The 12,015-nt window shown below is 38.8% G+C and overlaps 1 protein-coding gene across 16 annotated transcripts in view; it reads right to left on the minus strand.

Moving 5' to 3' along the window:
• Positions 1-660: 660 nt before the first annotated feature.
• The window catches only part of msi2h (RNA-binding protein Musashi homolog 2), a 358,783-nt gene continuing 347,428 nt past the window's right edge, over positions 661-12,015 (minus strand). For 9 of the 16 annotated variants that reach the window (XM_014137427.2, XM_045692183.1, XM_014137428.2 and 6 more), the window contains 2 exons: positions 8,110-8,264; positions 661-2,827 (listed from right to left, as the gene is read on the minus strand). In XM_014137427.2, coding sequence (XP_013992902.1) covers positions 2,783-2,827; positions 8,110-8,264 — 200 coding nt within the window. In that variant the 3' untranslated portion in view covers positions 661-2,782. 16 annotated transcript variants of the gene reach the window in all.

Genomic DNA, 12,015 nt, shown 5'->3' on the forward strand with positions numbered 1-12,015 from the left:
TTGCTTTCGCATAAAATATTTTTCCTAATTATAGCTTGTGTCCCTCTTAAAAAGTAATCAAAAATAAACATTTTGCATATCTAGCGTTAACATTTAAGGTAGTATGACACACCCCTTTCAAACATTCAAGGGAGGGGATCCAAATAATGCCTTGTAATAAAATTCCATCTTACAGCAATTTGATTCTCTATAATTCTTCTATGAGAGCTTTGGTTAGTTGAAACCATGTGAGATCGGTAAAGCACACACACAAAAAGACATACGAGGAACAAATTACATGGAACTGCTATTAAAATAACTGTTTGCAAATTTATGTCAAACTTTTGATAATAAGAGAAAGTTCTATCCTTACTGGTCATAAATCCACTAATAACTACAAGTATTATCTTAATTACATAACATCTACGACTAATTACAAGGAGATAGAGGAGAGTAAGAGAGCGAGAGAGAGGGGAAGAGAATGTGACAGAGAAAGGAGAGAGGAAAAAGCCAGAAAAAGAGAGAACGACAAAGAAGAGCATAGACCACTACACTGGTATCAAAGACAGCACTCTGTTACAAGTTCATCGTTTTGTTTTTTTACACACTATTGAAATATATGGATGATCAACAAAAGATTGTATGTGGTGACAGGGAAGGGAATGGAAAGAGAGAAATCGATGGATGCACAGTACATTTTAATAATATCATATTACAATTAGTAACCACAAAAATATCAATAAAATCCCCTGATTCAAAATTGAAATCAGTGAAGAAGAATCTTTTTCTTTTTTTAAAGTTTTGTATTTCTTTTTTCCTTTTACATTTGAACATTACAATGGTTCTCTTCTGTTTTCTCATTTAAATTATTACTTGATCATATCTCCACATCATTCAAAAGCATCCAGCATTTTTCTTCACCTGGTTGTTCTGAACCAAAGAGCTAATGAAATGAAACATCAGGTGAAATGAATTATCAAATACATTTGCAGCAGGAAAAGTACATCAGAATATACACCACTCATTCCATCATCATGTTTACAAATCTTACTGCACTTTAAAGCATGTCGTTAAATGTCTCTATAATTGAGTAAAACCTGTCCCTACACATACTGTGTAAGACATTAGCGCAGCAGCTATGGTTACCAGGATGAATAATTTATTCAGTGTCTTCTATTGGCTGGATCTAAAATAGCATCAATATTTTAGATTAGAAGTTGGCTTACACAATACAATGAAATCCAAAGACATGACCACAACACATTGGTAGTAATTAATCAGTTAATTGCTATTTGCCAAGCTGTTTGTGTATGCCTATTCTAGAGAGGAGCAACATCCAATAATCCTTCATACTTCACCCCAGAGACAGGACCATTTTAAATAGCCAACATATACATGTGCAAATAGGAAATGGCCTGTTCTTTCTTTACTGCTCACAGTGCAATGATTTATACATTTTTTTCCATTCAATGTTTTAATCTATTTGCCACTAAAATAAATGAAACCTCTCAACAATTCCAAGGTATAACTCACAGGGCTGAGGTATGGTATCAAAATGTTTGCCTTCCTAATTCATTCAAAAGAGAACTGATGGAGTCCCAAACTTAAGAGGAACAAGCAGGAGGAAACAAACAACAAACAACAAGTTGAGTTTTTCTCTCAGGAGTATAAAAGTGTCTGGATGCGCAGAGTACTGTAAAATGCTTAGGCTCAAGTTCTATTCTTCAACACTAAGTACAGTGTGCTTTGGATTAAATGATCACTCAAATAATATTGATCTCTTAAATAACACTTGGTTAGACAAAAGATACCAATGATCTTCTATCCATTTTAAAACTGTGCGCTGAACTCACCACTTGTAAATGCACTGGTTTGACACTTGTAAAGTTATTCAGCTTGAGTATTTACAGAGCAAGCCATCAGTGTTGAAATAAGTTGTGTCCATCACTGGGGTAGTCACTGTCTCTGAGCAGTAAAGGATAATAGTATTTGTTTAGAGCTTTTTTTTCTATTCACACGCTAGAACATTTCACCATCACAAAAATATGCTATTCTCTCATCGAGTTGGTTATATGCAATGACTGGAATAGTATTTACAGTTACATTTCTTTTTCTTAAGTCTTTGAATTCACAATGTATTTATATGAAATGTTTTATAGTATACATATTTTTTTCTAAACAACAAAAACAACACTTGTAAAAAAGGACCATAAAAATATTGGAGTCCTCTTTGTATTGCCCAAAAATAGGTAATTATGGTTAACAATGAGACGTCACAATAATTAAAAACAGCTACTAAGATTTATTAGTTAGTTACCCTCTCGATTTTCATTTGAAATGAAATGGATGTTTTTTTCCAAGACTTTCCACTTTGGATTTCTTTTATGTGCAAAAAGACACCTAAAGCTCTGATATTTTTTGATTAAACGAATTGGTACCAAATGTGAACACATTACTTCGTACATTCTCGACTATGACCCCCGAAGAGAGAAGCAAACCATTTACATACACTACAAGAGAAAATCAAAAAATGACACAAATAATTAGGATCAAACCAAAATGCCTCTCTGTAAAGCTAATCAAACAACTAATAAAAGGAAGGAAAAAAAGTGAATGAAATCGTCAAGAAATGTCATAACAAACCAAGTTGTCAGGTTACAGGTTTGGATTATGGTACAGCAGTTTTCTTTTCTTTCTGAGATGATTTTTTTTTTGAAATTATTTTTTGATGTGGTTCCACCATTTCTCCTGGGTGATGCTGTAGTGCTTGAAGTTGGATGACATCACCTGTACACAGAGCCAATTAGAAGGTTCGGTCTGTCTTCCCTTGACCACCAGATAGACTCTGCTGAATAACACAGATGCATTGGAACAATTAGGAGCATGTACATTTCAATAGCACAAAACATGAGTACCTAAGCTTCACCATAACCTAGCGTACTAAGAAAACAACATGAGCCTCGTATAACAATACGTTGTTTGCTACTATACTAACAATATGCGTGAGTCAGTGAGGCATAAACAGTATATACACACAACCACACGCACGAGAGACCACAACTGCATTCTACTATAGTGAGGTCATCACCAGCACAGCTATCAGGAACTCATTCTCCCAGAATTCCAGTTTACACAGACTGCATTTATTACTGTTGCTTTCTCTTGCCTCATGCACTTTGAACAGCATCAGAGTTAAGGAGGGTGCTAATTGAGTGTGTTCAATTATATTACTGAGTTTCATAACTGGAACATTGGCTATTACCTTCAGATGAGTCCCTAACCAACAACGTCAACCACAGACAATAGGCATTACACTGAATTGACATGTCATGTACGTGCTTTATTTGACACATTGGCCTGAGTGATGCATTGTATGTAGACAGACCAGGCTTCAAAAGTGTTAAGTCCCTAACATGTTTTGAAATATTTGGGGGGGGCAGTAAGGACAAAATACTAGTTGCCTTGCACGTTTCCGTCCCAGATTACAAACTGTACTGTACAGTAAAAGTGAATGGAGAACAAACCCAATCATCTGCCATTAATGCAAACCAGAGAAAGCAACAGTACACAGTCAATTAATCCAAGAACATCATTATTGTTATTCCATTTATGTAGGCCTATAGGATTAGTGGATACAGTCAATCAGGGAGGACAAGTTCCACAACCAAAGCTTAATCATGTTGTTTTGTAAAAGCATGAACTTGTAGTAATTTGCCATTGCATGCATTTAGCTTATTAGACATATTAAAAAAGCATGTTTCTGTTTCTGTACCTGTACAAGTTTGTAGGATGGTGAGGTGAAATAGAGGGTTACTGTATGTATTGTAGGATGTTTGTAGGATGGTGAGTTTGTAGGATGGTGAGGTGAAATAGAGGGTTACTGTATGTATTGTAGGATGTTTGTAGGATGGTGAGTTTGTAGGATGGTGAGGTGAAATAGAGGGTTACTGTATGTATTGTAGGATGTTTGTAGGATGGTGAGTTTGTAGGATGGTGAGGTGAAATAGAGGGTTACTGTATGTATTGTAGGATGTTTGTAGGATGGTGAGTTTGTAGGATGGTGAGGTGAAATAGAGGGTTACTGTATGTATTGTAGGATGTTTGTAGGATGGTGAGTTTGTAGGATGGTGAGGTGAAATAGAGGGTTACTGTATGTATTTTAACAGAAGAAAGGAGAGGTGGAATTGGAGTAACAGAGTAGAGGTAAATCTACAGAAAAGACTGCTAAACAATATAAATGGAATATAATACCTCCAATAAGATGGCAACGAACACCTGTTCAATGGTATCCATTTGTAAAAGCTGTCGCAATCAACGGGCCCTAAAAGTATACAGTTAGTACCTTTGTCAGTATGCATTTCAAGGAAAAAAAGAGTGAGTACATTGTATTGTATCCATTTTGTTCCGCTAGCATGAATGGGTATTCTCTGTTCCTGTTCATCATTTTGATCACTAAAGCAACAGACAATCATCATAAATCAAATCTGTGTTTTATTCTTAGAGGGAAGAACCTGTCCCTTGTAGCATTTTACAGATTCCAGTGTGCTCCGTCTTACTCAGTGAGTGTGTTTATACTGTTATTCATTGATCTTCAAAACCCCACAACTACAGGAGGTCAATTCCACAGGGTGACGGAATGTTCACATCTTCTAAATGATTCAGTTCATTCTAATGAGCAGATGGAAGAGAGCTTGAACTGAGTAAAAAGCTACAAGGGTGATTGAAAGAAAATATGTCAAATGTATCATTAGGAAAATAGAGACAAAACAGAGGGAGCGCTTGAGAAGAGGGTGAATAGAGGCAAATTCAAGTGCAATGCGTTTTGAAGAGAAGAACTACAATCCCTCAACACAGTAAAGGCCATAGGGGCCAGCCCAGCCAACTACTGCACAGGGCCTAAGGACCTGTGAGGGACATAACATTTCACTTTTTACATACGTATACTCATTCATGCCAACATAAACAATATTAATCAATTAAAAATCAATTCATGCAAAAGCTACTTAGCATCGTCATACAAAATCTTCCATAATGATCAACCCGTTCTGCAGCGTCTCCCCATTGTGTTCGAAGTCATTCTGCATAATGCCAATCAACCACATTGTCTGAACCATATCAGTGAACTGACACAGCATTCTTAGAGAACAGAAACAACAGAACATCAATGAGTCTTTTCTTTTAACTGAGCCAGTTATCTAGCTTCTCATCTGTCTATTGTGTCTGGGACAAGTTAAGGAAGTGTCGGTTTAAATAAACGCTTCAATGAAACACACAAAAAAAGATCTAAAATGTTCATTAGCCATTCATTCTCTTTGTCATCTTGTTCAACTCAAATTCAAGGGGACAAATGAGCATGAGCCCAATCTATTATTGGTTATGACACAGGAACTGTTCTAGCATTGACATCGTCATTGACATCGTCTGACATCTCTCTAGTCAGTGCTATGACACCAAACTAGGACATCGTGTGGCAGGTCAAAGTGACTGAAGTCATCCATGAGGTTGTAACCTGTCAAGTTCCAATATGTGATCATTTTGGCTGCATGTAACACAGAAATTAATTTAAAAACTGCATTTTAGTTCTGAATCATTTCCCTTCTTAATGTTGTGGATAGAGACTTCATCTGCCTGCACACCGAAGGTTGCCACGGCGATTCAACGGTTCATTTCACTCTGTTCGAATCATTGAGTCATTTTAAGGTGGATTAGGTTGAGTGGAATTTAGTACAAGTGAAGTAGAAATGAAAAACACATTCCACAACCCTTTTTTCTTGTGTAAAAAAAGTATATCTGCATCAAATATATCATATCTCCCTTCAAATGTACTGTCAAAATACAATTTAACATTGTTAAAGGGCCTTCTTTTCATCAGTGTTTAGACAATGAAAATACTCTCATCTTCACAACAAAAGTTGAATCCCATGTGCAATACTATCAATCCAAATTGATTGAAAGCACTGTCAACCTTTATCTGGGTCAGCTAGACTATGGATACAAACGGCAAAGGTTAAAACAAAAGAACCCAAAACAATGGGCGCAAGCAGGCAATTTAAAACATCCATTCTAACAGTGTTTTAAAAGAATTTTCTGCAATTAATCTTGTTCAATGGGCCTACATTCCTTTTATACTTTCATGATTACTGTTTTAAGTCCTAAGTCTTTCTGAAGCAGTTTATTCCCAGAGAATACGTCCAAAACTAAAATCCAGAAAACAACTCCTGACATTTCCTCTCTCTTTCTGACTGGTGTAAACTAGGAGACACTAACAAGCTGGTGTCAGGTTGAACAAGTTCACAGTGTTTAAAAAGACAGGTGACTGGCAGCGAGGGATACAAACTCAAGAGAATGCAGAAACTTTGGCAGTGCCAATTTAGCAGAGACATTTCAGTAACAAGATTTAACATTGAGCAAATGAAATGGTTTCATAGTGTGTGTGTAAGTGAACTTCAGTCCTTCAGTAAATTCTATAACAAACATGCTCTTTCTTCCTAAATTGAGACTGACAAAGATTCAACCAATCAGACGTGACACAGCTGACAACCAATAAGGAAAGCTGTGCTCTGCCAGAAAAAATGCCAATTAAATGTATTTTTCTGCAACGTTGTGCTTTTGATGGGATATCATGTTTCAGTTTCACTTGATAGATACAATGTTGGCAATTTGCTAATTCCCTCTAATTATAACAGTCTCTTCCTCAATTGTTTTCTGCATTGTTTTATTTTTTATAAAAGTCTGATATTGTTGACAGGACAAAACACCAGCCCTGTGATCTTCACCAACTGATTGATTCAGTCAAATCTCATTCGATCTTTTTAAAAGTTTGATTTACACAACACGTCATACACCTCTGAAGTGTAGTTAGTGGTGAACCCAGTCACAAGTAGAGGGAGTGCAGTATGCATTGCCTCCTTGTAACACTAACACACACATACATTATGTACAGTGCATTCGGAAAGTATTCAGACCCCTTCACTTTTTCCAAATTATGTTACGTTACAGCCTTATTTAATGGATTAAATAAAAAATAATCATAATCAATCTACATGCAATACCCCATAATGACAAAGGGAAAACAGGGTTTTAGATTTTTTTGCTAATTTATACAAAATAAAAAACAGAAATACCTTATTCAGACCCTTTGCAATGAGAATCGAAATTGAGCTCAGGTGCATCCTGTTTCCATCGGTGAAGCACGGTGGTGGCAGCATCATGCTGTGGGGATGTTTTTTAGCGGCAGGGACAGGGAGACTAGTCAGGATCGAGGGAAAGATGAATGGAGCAAAGTACAGAGAGATCCTTAATGAAAACCTTCTCCAGAACACTCAGGACCTCAGACTGAGGCGAAGTTTCACCTTCCAACAGCACAACGATCCTAAGCATACAGCCAAGATAATGCAGGAGTGGCTTCGGGACAAGTCTCTGAATGTCCTTGAGTGGCCCAGCCAGAGCCCGGACTTGAACCCGATCGAACATCTCTGGAGAAACCTGAAAACGTTCCCCATCCAACCTGACAGAACTTGAGAGGATCTGCAGAGAAGAATGGGATAAACTCCCCAAATACAGGTGTGCCAAGCTTGTAATGTCATACTCAAGAAGACTCAATGTTGTAATCGCTGCCAAAGATGCTTCAACAAAGTACTGAGTAAAGGGTCTGAGTACTTATGTAAATGTCATATTTCAGTAAAAAATAAAAAATAAAAATCTAAAAAACAGTTTTTACTTTGTCATTATGGGTTATTGTGTGTGGATTGATAAGGGAAATATATATTTTTAATCAATTTTAGAATAAGGCTGTAACGTAATAAAATGTGGAAAAAGTCAAGGTGTCAGAATACTTTTCAAATGCACTGTATAAGGACAGCAGTCTAATCGGCTAGACCAGGGGTGTCAAACTCATTCCATGGAGGGCTTATTGTCTGCTGGTTTTAGTTTTTTCCTTTCAATTAAGACCTAGACAACCAGGTGAGGGGAGTTCCTTACTAATCAGTGACCCTCATTCATCAATCAAGTACAAGGGTGGAGCGAAAATCCACAGGCACTCGGCCCATCGTGGAATGAGATTGACACGTTCGCGCTAGACAGACAGACAAACAGAACGGTCAGTGAACAGAGACGGAGTACTGTACTCACTGCGATACTGTGGCCGAAGCCGGCGCCAGCCTGGGGGCTAGCAGCACTGATGTAGTTAGCCACATTAGAGTCCTGGCCTCCAGGGCCGTACAGGTCGGCTACAGGCCCTGGGCTGTTGGCACCTGGGAAGCCTCCAGGACGAGCTGGGTTTCCCCCTGTACATAGAGCACAGCAGGGGGGGCAACAATTCAGTTCCACCGCGGTCCTTCACAGAGCACAGGTGATAACTTACATGTAGCTAGTTCATTCTGAGTCATTCTTCCACAATATAGACATTCACATCCAAGAATACATTACTGAACTCATATGTCTGGGAAGAGACTATAATTAAACATAACACATATTAGTGAGTAATTGGAAATGCCATTTGAGGCCTGTTTGCACGTGAACTGCATTCATTTTGTTGGGGATTGACAGAAGAAATGTTGCAGGCTTGAGGCGGCAAGAGCAATGTAAAAGATGAATCCAGTATGATATTCTAGAGATATCTACATGCTACGTATACTATACAGTGATAACACTCACACCACAATCATGCACAATAGAAACTGTAAGCAGACCACCAGAGATACTTGGACCATGCTACCAACTATTAAGGTGTAGTTATGTATGTTGTGGACAAGTGTTCATTTTAATGAAGTTATTGGTAATTATTATAATATTCAAGAGGTGCCATTTAGTTAAGGGGGCAGCTTAGTTGCTTTGGATTCTATACTCATGCAGGTATAACATCAGTTGATGTTTTTTTATTTGCCCAATTAGACAAAAACCTGATTGGACAAAACATTCCAAATGGCCAATCATTGCATCTTATCTACATACAATATCTATCTATTCCATAGATATTTGGCCTAGCCATTTCCTGACTTCAGGATTTCAGTAAACTGCAGAAAGAGTTCTGATTATGTTTGTTAAAAATTCCACTCCAGCAAGAAAGCAAAGGACACAAGTGTTCTACAGACAGAGGAGATATAAACCGTGGGAAATATAGAAAATATAAAAGCTTGCCCTGAGGTTATCCACAGGTACACAATGTGGAGATGTAAAAGAACCGCTCTGTGTGACCTCTAACCTATGCCCCGTGGCTAGGAGAGGGTCTGACTAATAAAAAGGCCTTTTGAAAACCCAGACGCCCAGCGATGGCCAATAACACTGGCGATATAAAACTAAGCCGGGGGGGGGAGAGAGAAGGCACAGTGATGTCTTAAAACAGTATAACTGCTACACCACTTCAATCTCCTCCGCTGTCAGATTCACATAACCCTCCATCTCACCCCCATTGAGAAATAAACCATGAAAATAAATGCAGAAATTAAATTATAAGGAAAAGAGAAACACTCTGTGGAGTTCTGAGGCTCTTGACTGTGGCATATCTCCTACAAAAATGGAAAGTTGATCTGTAGGCTATGTGTTTGGAGTTTAATATAGAAATATATACATGATGCTAGATTTTGAGCTCATGAGGCTAATAAGATCTGTACTGTACAGGGATGCCTTGCATGGCACTTCAAAAACAAGCTTTAGATGCTATTGAACATGCAAAACACACACCCTTATCAGATGCTATAGTCCTTCAGAAGTTGTGGCACATCACTTTATCTATACTAACTCTGTGAGGAGCACAAAGTCCCTCCTACAGTGGGTTTCTTCCTAAATGTAAAATGAGAACTTGTCCCAGAGCATAGAGATCTACTGAGGGATCCATTCCTATGGCTGGCCTCACGGCTCTGGTCTGTATGGAACAACACTTAATAGACTTGCTTATTAAGCAATTACGGCTATTTTCAGTTTAAACGGTAATCCTAATTTCTTATAATTACTGGATTCTATTGAACGGCGCACAGCACCGCACCTCAATGGGAAACAGGATTTATGCTTTTCCTTAAACCTTGGGGCTACATGGCCTCAGTCATTAAGTTTAATAGCAAAACATGAGTTACACATATTGGGGTTGACTGGTGGCTTAGTGGCGCCCATGCTAATTTAACGAGCCAGCCTTTGATTACACGGCATTTTTAAAGACACAGGTGACTCATCTATTCCGCACCAACTCCACTCGCTGGGGTCTTATTCATGTCACTTTGTATGTTGTTTCTGCTCTGACAAAGTGTTTGTGTGGATAAGGGAGAAAGGTGCTGATACAAATGTAATTCTATGCCTACCCTGCTTTCCTATTTTCAGCAAAAATAACATGAACTCTGAAAAAGTAGGTTCAACAAAAAAGCAAACCTGGTGATATTTGTAGATACGACTGTGTCTGTGAGACTGGGGTGGGTAGATATGAACAAACATTCCCCAGAAAAACACATCATTGGGGCTTAAGTATCTGAGCAATGACAAAGCAGGAGGTCAATAGGATGATGTTTATCCACTGTAGTATCATACAGCTATGCTTCATGTCCTGTAATTGGGTCTTAATAACTGAAGCAGTTTGTAGACTGTAGTTTGACTGGTGTGATCACGTCTATTGAGTTGCACTTTAAAATACATCAATGTATTCACAGTCTGAAAGCACTTGGGGCTACAGAGGAAGCATTCTCTCTCAGGTAAACAGGGGTGGAGGTGGTTTACAATTAACATTCGCCATGAAAGCATTTCTATTCAGACTGGCAGTTACAATTTTCTCATTTCCTCGTGGCTGGGCGTCTGTCTCAGCTTCCCTACCTTTACCCACAGGGCATCATTAGAAAACCAGGAGGAGCCATTCACAATGGCCCTTTACCAAATGAGGAAAGACACAAAACACTTCCTCTTCGACAGCCAAGCACAGAAAAAAAGAGTCAACACACTATACAATTCCCCACATTCAGCACCTTGGCGTTTAGATGTAGACCCTCTTTTCTCTACAGCTGTGTGTGTAATCAAAGCCCACTTATCACCACTGTGTGTAAATGGAGAAGTGGCTGTAGGCCTGCAGTCCTGCCATCTTCCTGTGAAGCCCTAGGACACAGACAGACAGTGGAGTGCTCAAACCTGAAGGGATCCATCCCAATGAGTCATGCAGACAGACAAATCTCCACCCAGAATGGGCCGGCCTCCAAACCAGGAGATCTGTGTAATCCTCGCTGTAAAGCACGGGGCCTAAAGATGTCTTTTCCTGTCTGCTGCCAAAGCCAATGAGGCAGGACTAGTGAGGAGTACAGGGATGGACTGCGGGGGGCCTCAACACCTGCCGCTGCCTGCTGGTCACCACTCCTCCACTCCACTCCTCCATTGGTACAATAGAGTAGGACTCTACAGAGCAGTGACGGCACCATTAGTCAGTCTGGTTGGGTCATCATCATCAGCAGACATCATTACTGTCTCTAGTCTACATGGCCATTTCATCTGGACGGGAGGATAACATCTGGTCAGGAGAGAGCCACACCAGTAGTCAAACTCACTTTAGGAAGTCTAGCATATTTTCAGTGACATCATCTGTTTTCACTGTTAGTAAGATTGTTTTGAAGAGCGATACAACAAGAACATACAGTGAGTCCAGCATATATATCTACTGTGGATCAGATCAACAGCACCAAATCACATCTACAGCTCTCTGCCTGACATCCCTGGAGCTGGGGTCAATAAGGAACACTTCTCATAACGTTTTCCTCTCAACATGGTTGTTCTCATGTACACTTACTCCTCAAAATATGAAATGTAATTTAGTGAAATTACATGTTTTATCAGGAACAAACCTATGACCAAACGAATAGCACATGCTGACCCTGAATGTGGTTTAAAATGAGGGTAATCAATTGAAATTAACCTGTTGGGTCTAGGGGGCAGCATTTGCACGTCTGGATAAAAAAAATGTACCCGATTTAATCTGGTTACTAATCCTACCCAGTAACTAGAATATGCATATACTTATTATATATGGATAGAAAACACTCTAAAGTTTCCAAAACTGTTTGAATGGTGTCT

Source organism: Salmo salar, chromosome ssa13, assembly GCF_905237065.1.
Source record: "Salmo salar chromosome ssa13, Ssal_v3.1, whole genome shotgun sequence".
NCBI lineage: Eukaryota > Metazoa > Chordata > Actinopteri > Salmoniformes > Salmonidae > Salmo > Salmo salar.